The 16627-nt window shown below is 41.4% G+C and overlaps 1 protein-coding gene across 3 annotated transcripts in view; it reads left to right on the top strand.

Moving 5' to 3' along the window:
• Positions 1-16627, top strand: part of fbxl13 (F-box and leucine-rich repeat protein 13) — a 68347-nt gene that overhangs the window by 46538 nt on the left and 5182 nt on the right. For all 3 annotated transcript variants that reach the window (XM_088339612.1, XM_088339613.1, XM_088339611.1), the window contains 6 exons: positions 1123-1221; positions 7290-7410; positions 9535-9697; positions 9839-9958; positions 12774-12897; positions 14598-14678. In XM_088339612.1, coding sequence (XP_088195738.1) covers positions 1123-1221; positions 7290-7410; positions 9535-9697; positions 9839-9958; positions 12774-12897; positions 14598-14678 — 708 coding nt within the window. The remainder of the gene's footprint in view (positions 1-1122; positions 1222-7289; positions 7411-9534; positions 9698-9838; positions 9959-12773; positions 12898-14597; positions 14679-16627) is intronic.

The raw sequence follows: 16627 nt of genomic DNA, 5'->3' as shown, positions 1-16627 counted from the left end.
GCACTATAAGGTGCCCCGGGTTATAGGTCGCACCCCCAAAAAATAGTCTTTTGTCCGATATTTTCCATACATAAGGCGCACCGGATTATAAGGCGCTACAAAACAGTCAGATAGTTCAGTCCAACTTATTACCCCCTTAACATTCCCAAAGCTTGCAAAGACGCAAATACGTGTCGTAGACACGTGCGGATGCGGTGTCCGTACGATTTCACCAAACAAACATTTCTTAGTTTCCAATTTATTTTTCGCTGGCAACTGTGTGGACAGCAAAGTAAGAATTTTATTGTGCAGGGAAACGGGGTTCTTTACTGTGCATTAGACAATAAACACTTTGAATTGAATTTAGTTTAAAAATAGACTCATCACAGAAACATCAAGATCGTTCTAAAACAAGATACCGGGAAAATATAAATCCGCATAGCTCACCTAAGTTCTCTTGCAGCTTTCACGTTCATTAATGATACGTAACCATGGTCTTCTTACAACCGTGAATGTAGTAAATCCAGGAGAGTAAAATATTTACAAATACAGAATAGTAAAAAATGTTTTCTCTATGCCGTAGTGCAACCCAAAATGTGATTCACATTCATCTTTTTCGGCCAATTGCAGGCTTTGTTTCGCCCCTTTAGCCTATGCGAGCCTGTAAATGATAAAAAGGATCCGCCCCCTTTACCTCCGAATAACTTTAGCCAATAGTGAGTGATTCAAATGATGATTGACACATTGGTTAGGAAATGAAACGCCGGTATATAAATCCCAGCATACACCCCGGACGACTTCGCCTTCGGGGGAAAATCGAGTCGGCGGCTGCTTGCCTTAGTTGCAAGACTTTGCGACTTAATATTGATCAATATATAAGGCGCACTGTATTATAAGGCGCATGGTCAGCTTTTTGAAAAAAATAAAGGCTTTTAGGTGCGCCTTATAGTGCGGAAAATACGGTAATCAAGTTAAAGTAACCCTCAACCCTGCACACACGCATATGACAACACACTCAGTTATGCTCACTTCCAGATGTAAGGTTTCATTTTATGGGGCCCGGGGAAGTGCGGAGAGCGACGATCCGACGGGATGATTCACATTCCACTCAACTTCTATCTTTTGTTTTTATGTGTCTTGTAGGTGACGGAGACAGGTTTCAGTTACATCTCCGAAGCCTGTCCTTTTCTCCGGGAGATTTTGCTCAATAAGGTGTACAACCTGTCGGACAGTTGCATCGCTGTACGTGGTTTTTTTTATTTTTTATGTATTGCTCCAGGAAACGAGTTTAGGATTCTGCAAGATTTGAGTGTGGTCCACTGCCTTGTATCCCATTGCTGAGAGCAGCTCATTACATATCGAGTATAAACAAGTCAAAATCTCATAAACTGGCAGTCTTTAAATCGGTGCAGTGGTCCCAAAGCTATTCTGTACCGTGGACCCGTTTTATGTCTGACCGTAGTTTCGCTGCCTAGCCCTATGATAGCCTCTATCTAATCTGTCTAATCTAAATCTATCTCATCCATCTAATCTAAAGTACTTCATAAATCTGTGTGTGTATGTTTGTATGTTTAACTTATAGTTTAAATTGAATTTATAATATATTGTTTTAAATATAATTTAAACTCGAGTTTACCCTGTTAGCAGTCCTTGTTTTGATCTAATCAATCATAGAACCACCTACACGTACGCTTTGAAAACACTTCAAATATTTTGTTTATTTACCGTAAATTCCGGACTATAGAGTGCACCTGATTATAAGCCGCACCCACCACATTTTAAGGGGACGACCGCTTTTGTACTTACACAAGCCGCACCTGTATATAAGCCGCATTCGCTCACATTACAACATGTAACCCAGTCACAAAATTAACCCAAACCCGACTTTGAGTCCCGCGATTGTAACTGAATATAAAGTACACAGTCCAAAAACCACAGCCGGCAAAATGAACGGAAAATGATACAGGTACTTAAGGTTTGATGCAGACCTGCAGAGTCCGGGTCGTGTTGAAAATAATCCAAGGGAAAAAAAAGTTTATTTCCAAAGGTAAGGTTGGGGAAAATATATATCCACTATTGTCCGCTGCGTCCACAAACACGTCTCACCTTTACTCAACTTCTCGTCAGCCCCCGTTGTTTTCACCCCTTCTTTTTGATTCGCCCGTGGAAAACATATCAGAATAAGTCTCTAAAATAAATACATTACAAAAATATACAGTTGCAAATACATATTATACATGGTTACACATATTTACAAAGAAAGACGGTACACCGAGAGAGTTTTCAAAGCTTTAATAATAATATTATAACTTTCATCCCAAACCGTGCCTGTGAAGGGTAGCAAAACGCTACTAGCAACACGCTCGCAGTAAACAGTTCTGTTGAAAAAACATTCCGTACTTGTAGTAAGCACGGTAAACCGTCCTCATCTTCCTCCTTATAACTGACGTCATCAAAGTCGTCTTCCTTCAATATGGGAAAGAGACTCTGTCATATAGACGTCGTCCCACACTTACTTATTCAAAAACACGCCAGCAACATGCTCGCAAAGTAGAGTTTATGTGCAGTAGCTCTGTTTCCTACTTTATCAGACTGCTCGATTGCGTTTAGCTTGAAAGCTGCGTCATATGCCTTTCTTTTTGCAATTTGCATGATGAGGATATGTCTACGCTAATTTAATTTGTGCACTAGCTAAGAAGTTGCAGTCTTCCTCTGCGCATATATTCCACCGGTCTAAACCCTACCTTTTGTACTCGAGCGCCGCTGGCAACTGTTAGAAAAATGACATAAATTGGCCTCATCACTTAATAAGCCGCACGGTTGAAGGTTTGGGGAAAAAGTAGCGGCTTATAGTCCGTAATTTACGGTAATTTGCTGCGGTCAAAGTTAAAGCTCAAGATCAAAATGTGAATTTCAATTCAAAATTAACTCAATTATTTGAAGTGTTTTCAAAGCGTACCTGTAGTTGGTTCTATGATTGATTACATCAAAACAAGGACTGCTAACAGGGTAAACTCGAGTTAAAGCTTATAAACATATAGGCTTTGAAACCGCTGAAGCGATTTTTGGGAAAATGTACACAATAAGTGTCTTAAATATATAAATTCCATCAAAATCGATTAACATCTGCTTTCATGGGGTCTCTAACGCCCTCTGACGGCCAAATTGGGTACTGCACTTCCCGATCACCAACTGCTCCAAGCAGCCTAATCCAATCTTCTAATAGCGCGGCGATGCTGGGCCATTTGCTTGTTTTAGACACATTCAGCCTTGCTTAAAACAGCTTGTCCAGTATAAAGTGGAGACAAGTCAGACTCTCATAAACTGGAATTTTGGATCATTAATAGTCCCCAAAAAATTTTCCACTAGGTCGCAATGACCTGCCCCACAGCTCAGCCAGTGAATATCTTTTGCATTTAAATGTCATTTGTATTTCATCGACAATATTCTTGCAGCCAAGCCCAATGATAACGTCAGTAATAATAACAATAATAATAAGCCTAAATCCCCTAGACCACTAGGGGCGTAGATGACATAGGAAAAGGCATTTGATTTTATTTCATCGCATTATTTTTACTCATAGTAGCAGTGACAATTGTCAGAAAATGAAAAAAACAAAGTCGTCCTGAACGATATCATTTAACACAACAAACAAACAACTCTACATTTTCATTTTTGTGTTTGTATTGTGTTTAGAGGTTGTCAATAAACAATTTGAATAATGGCCCGACGTGTTCAACAACATGATACCGTGAGTACAAATAGTGTGATGGTGAGATGAAATTGAATGCCTTTTCCTATGTCCTCTATATCCCTATTGGTCTAGTGATTACACAGTAGATTTAGTGGTCAGGATACGGCGGTCAGGTACCAAACGACTCACGTCCTGTCCCGCGGTCCGGAGGTTGCCGACCACTGATTAATAGGACATGATGGCAAAATGGACCTTGACAGCAGAAAGAGGAACAAAGCATTTTCTCCTCAGAACTGAAGTCTCATGTTTCATAGGGGTATCATGAAGAAAGATTTATTGAAACATCTAATTTCATCTCATTAGCTGTACCGCTTATCCTCATTAGGGTCGCGGGGGGGCTGGAGCCCATCCCATCCATCTCCAGGCAGTGGGCAGGGGACACCCTGAACTGGTTGCCAGCCAATCGCAGGGCACACGGGGACAGACAACTCATTCGCTCATTCACACCTAGGGACAATTTGGACCGGCCAATTCACCTGAAATGCATGTCTTTGGAACGTGGGAGGAAACCGGAGTGCCCGGAGGAAACCCACGCAAGCACGGGGAGAACATACAAACTCCGCACAGGAAGTCTGGAGCTGGATGAGATGAGATGAGATAATTACTTGAATAATAAAAGCTCTAAATGTCGAATTTAGAATTCCAAAATTCAATGTTTCTATAGATGTTAACGATCAGTGTAAGAAACTAGGCTTGCTTGTGGCCCTGTTAGGGTCGATACACACCCTTTAGCGTTGCAATCTTTTAGATTTTAAATTGATTTTAAACTGTAAAACAATAGATAATGGACCTTAAAAGAGTTATAGTTTGGACACCAATGCTACACAGTCAGACAAAAGTCTTGGGACACTCCCGTACATAAGATTTTAGTTCCTACCATTTAATCCAATTTTGCAGTTCTCATCATGCAGAATCACGGGAAAGTGTCATTTTGAACAGTTTTTATCCTCCCAATAAAACACATTTAACTTATTAACAGGGTTGGGTAGGGTTACTTTAACTGGATTACTTTCAATTACTTTTGGATTACTCCAATACCAAATATGCTGATAATGTTACAAGGGGACCGGACCAGAACGGAGGCAGGAAGGGAGAACTCAATTGCGTTGACGATCAAAACTTTTATTTACCAAAATAAAAGTCGTCCAAAACTCAGGGACAAGACAGAACAAACAGGCTTTAACAAAAACGTGCAAACACAGGTTTCTTCCGACTCAAACAAAACAGGACAGAGCAAAACAGAACGGGAAATGCAGACAGAAAATGCAATGAGCCAGCCCCCGCAAAACCCACAACCCACCCTTAAGTAGCACATACGCAAATTAGCTGATCTACTGCAGCCGTGCCCGGGGGACGGGGCCAGCCGGTCGCCACGGCGACCATGCTGGACACGACAGATAAAAGACAAAAGAAACTAAATATGAATAAAATGATGACTCACAACACGTGGTAAGCTTTCTCTCCTGGCTTTGATCTCTTGGATCTCCGGCAAAACTATCATAAAATGCGACAGAAACAAAATGAAAATCAATCCAAACAGCTTGCCAACATCCTTTTGGCCGTTCCACGTGTTCGGTTACTCCCCAAGCCTGCACAAAATTTAGTCATTTTATTCCTATTTAGTTTATTTTGTCTTTTATTAGCATATTTGGTATTGGAGTAATCCAAAATTAATTGAAAGTAATCCAGTTAAAGTAACCCTACCCGACCCTGCTTATTAAACACATGCCTTCCCACATTTTTGCACGCAAGTTCTTCAATGTGTTGATTTATAGGTCTGTAAAAAAAACTTAAATGTTGCCTGTTTAAATTCTAGAATGTTCAAGAGAATCATTTAATTAAATTTATGGACTGAGAGGAACGAGCGTTAATTTTTCTGAATGCAGTTCCTTGACAGCATCACAAAATACTCGCATACTAAAAGAGAAAAGAATAATACTCACAGTGGCATTCTCTCTGCTTGGTAGAGAAGAACTTGAATGGAGCCTTGATTCCTACTGCCTCAAGCACCGCGGCAAGGAACTGGAACTCAAAGTGTGGATTGGCAAGGTGTCCCAATACTTTTGTCTCAAGAATTCAAGTAGAAGGAAGTAGGTTTGCAAAATTAAGTTTTCAAGTTGGAAACTTTGGTATTGACTTTAATGGGACTTAACAGGAATTTTTGGGAATACGGTGACCAGAGACATTTGAAGGTTGGATCCTAAGAGGGCATTTTCTCTTTATTAAATTCTACCTATGTCAATGAACCTGCTTTTTATTTCATTTGGAATCACGCTTGGCTGAAAGTCCAGTAATAACCACACTATGCAAGAATGTTATCTGATCACACCATATTACTGTCAATTCCCAGTAAATTCCAATGGAAAGTTCCCAAATTGGATGATGATTACCGTAAATTCCGGACTATAGAGCGCACCTGATTATAAGCCGCACCCACCATATTTCAAGAGGAAATCCGATTTTGTACTTACACAAGCCGCACCTGTATATAAGCCGCATGTGCCCACATTAAAAAAATCTAACACAAAATTAACCCAGACCCGACTTTGAGTCTCGCGATTGATACTGAATATCCTTCATTAAAGTACACAGTCCAAAAATCACAGCCGGCTAAATGAACGTAAAATGATACCGGTACTTAAGGTTTAATGCAGACCGGCAGAGTCCGGGTCCCGTTGAAAGTAATCCAAAGAAAAAAAGTGTATATTTCCAAAGGTAAGGGTGGGAAAAATATATATCCACTATTGTCCGCCGTGTCCACAAACACCTTTACCGCTCCCCACTTCCCGTCAGCCCGCGTTTGTTACGCCCCTTCTTTTTAATTCGCCCGTCCAAAACATATCAGAATAAGTGTCCAAAATAAATACAAATAAATACATTACAAAAATATACAGTTTGCAAATACATATTATACATGGTTACACATATTTACAAAAAAAGACGGTACACCGAGAGAATTTTCAAAGCTTTAATAATAATAATATAACTTTCATCCTAAACGGTGCCTGTGACAGGTAGCAACACGCTAGCAACACGCTTGCAACACAGTAAACGGGTCTGTTAAAAAAACATACCGTACTTGTAAAAATCACGGTAAACCGTCCTCATCTTCCTCCTTACAACTGAAGCCATCAAAGTCGTCTTCCTCAGTGTCAGAAAGAAAGTGTCATATAGACGTCGTCCCACGCTCCCGCAGCCTCACTCTCGTCCTCTCCGTCACGCAGCAGACCGGCTTTTCTGAACCCGTTGGTGATGGTGGATTTTTGATGCTGCCCCACGCTGTCAGGATCCACTGGCAGACTTGCGAAAAAGTTGCCTTTCGCATGCGGCCAGTTTTAGTGAAGTTGCAGTCTTCCTCGGCGCATATATCCCACCGGTCTAAAACTTACCTTTTGTACTCGAGCGCCGCTGGCGGCCGTTAGAAAAATGACATAAATTGGCCTCATCACCGAATAAGCCGCAGGGTTGAACGTTTGGGGAAAAAGTAGCGGCTTATAGTCCGGAATTTACGGTAGGTTTTTGCAACCGTTATGTAATGTGTTTGTGTTCCCCACAGGCGCTGATGGCCAACTGCCACAATGTGTCGTCTATTTCTCTGCTCGACGCGTGGCAAGTTTCCGATGCTGGCATCAAAGCCATCGCTGAAGTTGCCAAACTGAAGAGTTTCAGCCTGGAGGGTAAGGTCCAACCTGTGAAATTAGAAAAGTTTTTCATCACTTATTATTCTGAAAACCCAGATAATGTTATCGGCAATTGTTTTTAATGTTGTACTGTTCATAACGCCTTGAACAGCATGTCTGTGACTTTCATTTAAGTACAATAACATTGGGTTGGGTTTTGTCAATGTTCTCTGGTTGATTAATGTGAGTCAGCATATACAGCAACAGTAGGAGCTGTGCGAGTGGTGCCTGGCTTTACCGTCATCAAGTGGACATATTTAAAACTGCAAGTCATTTTTTGAGACAATGCAGGTCATTTTTCTCTTGTGCTTCTATCAGCCTTGCATCGTGGGTCACAGAAAATGAGTTTGACACATGTTCTTCAATTAGTAGTTTTTTATACCTTACTACTCTAACTCCATCTCATTCAGTACTGGTTTCACATTCTATATAAACACGCACACACAAACTATGTTATCACAATTAATCATTTTACTCATTCAGGATATTCTGATGTCACAAAGCACTGAAGATGTGTAGTACACAGATGAATGGTACATGCAAACTCCAGCTTACTTATTTAAAAGTCTTATGTGTATTTGATTCCTCTGTGACCATTTTATTTTCTGCCCCCATGGCGAAAATCCCACAGTTGTATCTATCCCTATATAGTGCCAATCCATACATCTGGCAAGCCACATACGAACACAACCTGTGAGCAATGTTCCCTGTAAGCTGCGCGCGTGTGCAAATGCACACTACCCAGAGCTTTTCTGCGCACAAGAAAATCTAGCTAGCTCACAAAAATCAGAGCTCGAAATTGCTAATCAAGAAGCGAATTAAGTCAAAGTTACAGTGCATGAAGGTAAAAATACAAGGGTTCCCTTGACGTAGGGTCCTAAATGCGGTATTTTGAAGTCAAGGTCGAAGTAGAACAAAGTTGAGTAAAGTCAGTAGAGTTTTTCGAGAACCAGCTTCTTCGGCTCGGCTCACTAAAAGGAACCGGCTCTTTCGGGTCCTATATGACCAAATAAAATGAAAAAGTAGTGAAAAGCTGAGAAAAAAGAAACAAAAGGAGGAGGAAAAAAAGGAAATCGATAACAAAAAGAAAAAAGAAGAAAACAAAGAAGAGAAAGGATTAAAGAATATGTTTGTATTGTCCTTGTTGCAGGCTTTGTTTTCCTACGGAGGTGGGGTGTATGAGGGGGGTGAACAACAGACAGAGATGGCCGGATCCAACTAGGTCTTTGATATTACTGTGCACACGGTCCAGTGTTTTTTCCCCCTGGTTGCTCAGTCTACGTACTGAATGAATTTGGGAAGTACAGTCCTTAAGCATGCCTGATTAAAGTCTCCGGCGACAACAAAAGCTACGTCGGGGTGTGCAAGGTGCTGTTTATTGATAGCAGCGGGCAGGAGATTTAGCGCTATGCTAACGTTAGCATCCGGTGGAACGTTAGCATCGGGTGGAACGTAAACAGCAATCACAATGACCACAGTTAGCTCTCTCGGTAGATAGAAGGGTCTACACGATACTGCGAGAAACTCTATATCGAGTGAGCAGTGTGTGTCAATAAACCGGCTGTTATTGCTGCGCATAGTCCCCCACCCATGTTTTTACCGGAGTCTCCGTCTCGGTCGTGCCGGTGTAGCGTGCGTCCTGCTAGTTGGACTGCGGCGTCGGGGAAGCCAAGACTCCGCGATGACAAAAATACTGCAATTTCGGACGAAGCTGTTGGTGGCGATCGGCAGCTCAAATTCACTAATTTTGTGGACGATGGATTTGGCGTTGGTCAGGAACATGCTCGGAAGCGCTGGTCTGTGTCGTAGCCTTTTTAGCCTAGGCCCGACCAGCAGCCTCGCTTTTACTTTTGCTCCCTACGCCGTCTCCGTCGTTGTCGACAGGCAGATCACCCAGGGAGATCCCGGTGGTCTCTGTACATCCCTCGGGATGTTCTGGATGTTATTGTAGTCGTGAAAGGTAAAATATGAGGGATAAAAGAACACTAAAAACAAACAGACAAACTGGAGAGCCTGAAGCCGCTGCACTCGCGCGCGCCACCATCTTGAAAACAAAAATTAATATAGGGGTTTTAAGTGCGCCTTATAGACCTGAAAATACAGAATATGTTCCGTTTTCAGGTAACAACCGCGTGACCAATGTAAGCTGGAAGGCACTGTGCAGCAGCTCGCGAGGCCTACGCCGACTTCACATCGTGGAGTGCCACAAGATGGGCGACACCTCTCTCAAGTCTCTGGCCACCCTCCGGAACCTGCAGTACCTGGACATCTCGCTTTGCAGCAAGTGTGTTTGTGTTGCCCTGCAAGGTTTCTGTAGCTTTTATGGTCCTAAGTTTGATCGTAACACCAAAGTTCATAGGGCCCCACTGTGAAAACCGTTACCTTAGATGACATAAATTCACATGATATCTACGTTTCGTCCCAGAGTTTCGGACAAAGGAATTACTTCTCTGGCCGAAAGTCCCTCTGCCAACAAATTGAGGGAGCTGAACCTGAGTTACTGCTGTCAGATCACTGATATGGCCATCAGTGTGATTGGTCACAGGTACTGTTGTACTCACTCACTCAATGCACAACAGATACTATATCTCAAGCTATTAAAAAAAAAATGTTTTCTAATCTTAGTAATGTGTATTTGAACAACTAAAAACTAAACTACAACCGTATAAATGGGACAGCATGTATTTGACCACTGGATGTCACTATATTGTGCCACAAATGAGTGCTAAATAGCACAAGGAAGCGTCTTGAAGACTAGAAGTGACAAAAAAAAAATCGAATCATTATTTTGCCCATCTTTTAACAAGGTATTTGTTTTTTCGGGTACCCTTAGCAACAAGAAGGTGGACCATCATGTTAGCTTCCTCAGGGTATGTCACGGTTGCCCATTGCCCTCACTTGGCCCCGCCCTGATTGGCTTCCCTCTTATTTAAGCTCAGTGCTCTCACTCACCCCTTGTCAGTCCGTCATTGAACCTCTGCACCCGCAAGACGTTTGTTTTGACCCTGTCTGGTATCCTCCTTGTGAATCCTGTCCAGTATCGATCCAGTCTATCTTGTCCTGTTTGATATCTGACTCCAGTCCCCAGTGTCTGGTCTGATCCCGTCTGTCTCGTCCTGTCTGATATTTGACTCCAGTCTCCAGTATCGGGTTTGCTATAGTCTCTATTATCGGATATCGATCCCGTCTATCTTGTCCTGTTTGATATCTTGCTATAGTCTCCATTATCGGATATCGATCCCGTCTATCTTGTCCTGTTTGATATCTTGCTATAGTCTCCATTATCGGATATCGATCCCGTCTGTCTCGTCCTGTCTGATATCTAACTCCAGTATCTGGTATCAATTCTGTCTGTCCTGTCCTGTCCGGTATCAATCCCGTCCGTCCGGTATCAGCTCGTGTATCTGGTATCAATCCTGGCTTTCCCATCCTATCCAGTATCGATCCCTTCTGTACGGTATCTGCTCGTGTATCTGGTATCGATCCTGGCTTTCCCGTCCTGTCCAGTATCGACCCCGTCTGTCCGGTATCTGCTCGTGTATCTGGTATCGATCTTGTCGGCCTCTGGTTTCCTGTTTTTCCACGCCGGACTTCTGTCTTACTTCTTCTGCCCAGCGATTGCCAAATCAATGGCATTTGTGTTCAGCCCCATTCCCGTAAAATAAAGCTTGTGTGAAAACGTTATGCATCTGGGTCCTCCTCCTGTTCTGGTTCTGACAAGGTGTTTCTCAAATAGTGGGCGCCCCCCGATTTTTCTTTTGCTCAAAGGTAATTTACAATTGCACCCCCACTGCATTAAGGAGCAGACAGACAACTTTTTGATTTAAAAAAACATCTTAACTATTTATCTCATCTCATCTCATTAGCCGGACCGCTTATCCTCATTAGGGTCCCAGCCATCTCCAGGCAGTGGGCAGGGGACACCCTGAACTGGTTGCCAGCCAATCGCAGGGCACACAGGGACAGACAACTCATTCGCTCAATCACACCTAGGGACAATTTGGACCGGCCAATTCACCTGAAATGCATGTTTTTGGAACGTGGGAGGAAACCGGAGTGCCCGGAGGAAACCCACGCAAGCACGGGGAGAACATACAAACTCCGCACAGGAAGTCTGGAGCTGGATTTGAACCCACGACAGGTTCCCATGACATGAACTGTGCCGCACAAGCGCTAACCACTGCTCCGCCGTGCTGCCCCATCTTAACTATTTATATAATATATATTTGTTTTGCAGGTTAACATTAATCAACGGCTACTTTTCAGTTTTTTTATTAAAATCCACTATAATATAAAACAATGGTTCCCAAATTTATGCATGCTGTTGCCCCCTCGGCTCCCCCAGTGTATTCCACACCAACAGTAAACAACAACAGTAAACAACAACAAAAAATAAATTGTGCACGCTGTAAAAAGGTCAACATTGCACACTAAAAATAATCCCCATATTTTTAAGGCTGTACATGTCTGCAATTAGTGCTATATAAAATGTACCATGTGCTACTGCAGCATGTTCATCAATGCAAGAAATGTATTCACGTAGCAATTCAAACCCACCATGCTAATTTTTGAACACTACTGCTACAACTATTTATTACTCTTATTCTAACATTTCGCTAACTTAAATAAAAATAAAAAGTGCAAACTTTTTTCGTACGGCGTGAAGGGTGCAAATAGAGGTTTGTTTACCTCTCAGTCCATTTGTAGATGCACCTTCTTCTTTTACTTGTAATCCTTTTTACATGCCGTGATCATTTTTAAGGTGTTACCTCCGGACCTAGCGACTCGGGAAAGTACATTTTGCAAAAAAACCAAAGTAGGTCAGAACAAGTACTGCCCTTCTCCGGTGCAAGCTTCGTTTCCTTCTCGTTTGTTGACTCTGGGACTATGTTTATGGAGTCCGCCATGACGCTCAATGAGCTCACACGGTGGGTGTGGCATAGTGTGGTGCTTGCAAACTTTGAATCACGTTTATTGGCTTGAGCTGTTATTAAAACTTACCTCTGATTGGTTGAGGCTTTTAAAACTCGAACAGTAGCAATTGTGGTTGGCCAAAACGCCATCACTCACTACAAAACCTTGAAAAAAACGCAGTGCTTTGCGGTTTCACAACCGCACTACATTCAAACTTCTGACTTCGACTTTAGACTGACGCCCCCCTACCGCCCCCCTATCGCCTTCTTCTTCCTCAACGCCCTCCCAGACCTTTCCACCGCCCACTTTGAGAACCACTGATATAAAATGTTTTTTTAATTTGGTTCTTCATAATTGTGTCTCACATGTTGTTGATTCTTAGAAATGTTAACGTATGAAAAAAAGTTATTGGGTCCACAATTGGGGCCTTGTGTTCTGCTCATCAGGTTTACGAAACTGTCCCATCTCAACCTGAGCCACTGCGAGCAACTGACTGATGCCGCCCTGGAGTCTTTGATGGGAAGCTCCATCGGCTCCCTGGACATCAGCGGCTGTAACATTCAAGACGACGTACGGCATTGTTTTACACCAGGGGTGTCAAACTCAATTATACAGAGGGCCACAACTCAAACCACGCCTTTGGTAGCGGGCCGAACAGGATAAATATTTATTGAATACACTTTCCTTTTTAAAAAAAAAGAAAGAATTTAAAACAGTCAGGAATATTTTTCCAGAATAAACAAACTTAAACATGTAAACATGACATGTCTGCAATTAGTGCTATATAAAATGTACCATGTGCTACTGGTAATATTAACTATTAATTAATATCAAATATTAAGTAAAAGCACCGGATGCTAACGTTAGCATAGCGATAAATCTCCTACCCGCTGCTATCAATAAACAGCAGCTTGCACACCCCGACGGAGCTTTTATCGTCGCCGGCGACTTTAATCGGGCATGTTTAAGGACTGTACTTCCCAAATCCATTCAATACGTGGACTGAGCAATTAGGGAAAAAAACACTGGACCGTGTGTACAGTAAGATCAAACATCTAGTTGGATCCGCCCATCTCTGTCTGTCCCTCACCCCTTCATACACCGAGGATTCAAAGTTTTTCAGCTTACTCTGAAGTTTTGTCTTGTAGTGCCGTTTTACAATTCCTTAATTAAGGCCACAAAATCTCCACAAATAAGACACATGGGTTTACCGGCAATGTCAGTTAACATAATTTTCTCGGCCATTGTGGTTTTTAGTATCCGAGTATAATTTAAAAGTTTTCAGGGTTTCATAGACTCGGGCCATTATAGTAGATGTATATACCGTAAATTCCGGAGTGCACCTGATTATAAGCCGCACCCACCACATTTTAAGAGGAAAACCGATTTTGTACATACACAAGCCGCACCTGTATATAAGCCGCATGCTTCCACATTTAAACATGTAACACAAACAAAAAATTAACCCAAACCCGACTTCAAATCCCGCGATTGAAACTAAAAGTCCTTTGTTAAAGTCCACATTATAAAAATCAAAGCCGGCAAAATGAACGGAAAATGATACCGGTACTTAAGGTTTGATGCAGACCTGCAGAGTCCGGGTCCCGTTGAAAGTAATCCAAGGAAAAAAAGTGTATATTTCCAAAGGTAAGGGTGGGAAAAATATATCAGATGAACACATTGACTCACGCAACTCCTTTTTCTTTAACCAACTTTTTACCCCCTCTTCTTTCCTTGTCTGTCTCTCACCTTTAGCAGTCCCCACTTAAACTTGGCACCCCGCGTTTGTTCCGCCCCTCATTTTTGTTCATCCGTGCAAAACATATCAGAATAAGTGTCTAAAATAAATACAAATAAATACATTACAAAAATATACAGTTGCAAATACATATTAAACATGGGTTACACATATTTACAAAGAAAGACGGTACACCGAGAGAGTTTTCAAAGCTTTAATAATAATAATATAGCTTTGACAAGGCAGTTAATGGTAGCAACACTCGAGCGCCGCTAGGGCCGTTAGAAAAATCACATAAATTGGCCGCATCACTGAATAAGCCGCAGGGTTGAAAGTTAGGGGGAAAAGTAACGGCTTATAGTCCGGAATTTACGGTAAAAGGATTTCACGGGCTGGATATAATTGTACGCCGGGCCGGATGTGGCCCGCGGGCCGTGAGTTTGACACACGTGCTTTACACGCAGCTTGCTTCCATCAAAGAGGTGCAAAGCTTTTTGATGTATCTTACTGTATGTGTTTGCTTCATTTGTAGGGCCTGGCTGCTCTCGAGGAGGTTCCCTTGAAAAAGTTGATTCTTGCCGAATGTATCAACATCACAGACGTTGGGATGGAGGTACATACACTGAGTATTAACGTCATGTACATATGCATCTACGATAGGGGTTGCCAAACTAAGCCCCGCGGGCTGTGTCAGGTTTGGCAACAGATTTAATCCGGCCCCATGATGATTTTGAGAGAAGCATAAGAGAAAGAAATGAGGCGATTCTTATCAAATAATGACCTGCAACTTCAAATATGTCCACTGGGTGTCGCCAAAGTTGAGCGCCACTCCAAACCATCTATTGTAGCTGTATATGATGACAACATTTTTTCAAACAGAACATTTGTGAAAACTCCCATCCCGAAGTCGTTTCTTTTAAAATAGGTTTAAGGCAGCATGACACTCACCTGGATTTTTTTATGTAGTTTAAAATGTTATATTGTACATGTGTTTTGTTATATATATATTGTTAATTAACATTTTGTCGTGAGATACTGAGTTGCTTGACATGAATGAGGTTTATTATGAAAAAAAGTTCAAAAATGAAGTCGCTTGGACGTTCACTGTAGAAGGAAAAAATACATGCAAATAGAATTAAGTAGAATAATGCATTTTCTTGTTTAAATTATGAATTCATTTTCTGCATTAAATTATTGTTGGTAATATAATGATTAAAGGGATAACCACAAACCTGTCTTTTTTCATTTTCTCCTTTTAACCTTCCTTTTTTTTTAAAACTTCTTTATACAACATCATAATTCGTAATATAATGCATCAAAGCAAGTGAGCCGTTTGAGAGCCCTCTCTCTTTAATGAGTTGAGCCGAAAAAGCCGGTTCTCTAAAAAGAGACGGACTTCCTTTCACTACACAACTACCACGGAATAATGCATGATGGGAAATCCCCAGGTGGCAGACGCATGCGCACAGTTGCATCAAACCGCTCGCTTCGTTTGCAACAAAAAAAAGATACCGAGATAGGGGCTACCGCGGCGAACTCGTTTGACTTGATTGATTTGCCGTTTGGTGATAGTCGGTGTTTACCGGATGGTACCCATCATTGACAAATTTGCGTTTTTCTTGTACGTCGTACACGTCTTAAAACTCATAATAAAAGTACTTTGTACGGCAAAAACAGGTTGACAGGTATGTGTTCCTTTGTGTATAACATGAAAACTTTTCATTGCGGCCAAAATTCAAAAGGCTGGCGAGATTTATCTGTACTCGCATTTTTAAAATCAATTTTACTTATCACATTACTAAGTCATATGCAATAAAACATGACGGGATCTTCTCTAAGCAAATCATAACATTTAGCGCTTCAAAAGGGAGATGTTACTTTGCTATTACTTTTAATAAGAGTTTTTATCTGTAAACGAATGTATTTATTTGTATATTTTAAGCAGGATTGGGTAGAGTTACTTTAACTGGATTACTTTCTATTACTTTTGGATTACTCCAATACCAAATATGCTAATAAAAGACAAAAGAAACTAAATAGGAATAAAATGACTCAATTTTGTGCAGGCTTGGGGAGTAACAGAATACATGGAACGGCAAAAACGATGTTGGCAAGCTGTTTGGATTTATTTTCATTTTGTTTCTGTCGCGTTTTATGTTAGTTTTACCGGAGATCAAAGAGATCAAAGTCAGGAGAGAAAGCTTACCGCGTGTTGTGAGTCATCATTTTATTCATATTTAGTTTCTTTTGTCTTTTATTAGCATATTTGGTATTGGAGTCATCCAAAAGTCATTGAAGGTAATCAAATTAAAGTAACCCTACCCAACCCTGATTTTGAGTACTTCAAAATTAATTGGATTTATAAAAAAATGCAAGATAAAAATATGCAGGTAAACGCAGGTGAGAAGAAATGTACAGTATCCTTTCTTGTCAGGTATCGCCAAGGTATCAGATTTAAAACTCAATAAAATAAATATATCAATCAGCCGTTTTCATTCTCCGACCCAGCCCCTCTGCAAATTATTCCGACCCAATGCGGCCCACGACTCAAAAAGTTTGGCC

The sequence above is a fragment of the Urocampus carinirostris genome, chromosome 7, assembly GCF_059441175.1.
Source record: "Urocampus carinirostris isolate Australia breed hairy pipefish chromosome 7, RoL_Ucar_1.0, whole genome shotgun sequence".
Lineage (NCBI taxonomy): Eukaryota > Metazoa > Chordata > Actinopteri > Syngnathiformes > Syngnathidae > Urocampus > Urocampus carinirostris.
The sequence above is the reverse complement of the archived record's forward strand: the minus strand, read 5'-3'. Positions and strand labels throughout refer to the sequence as shown.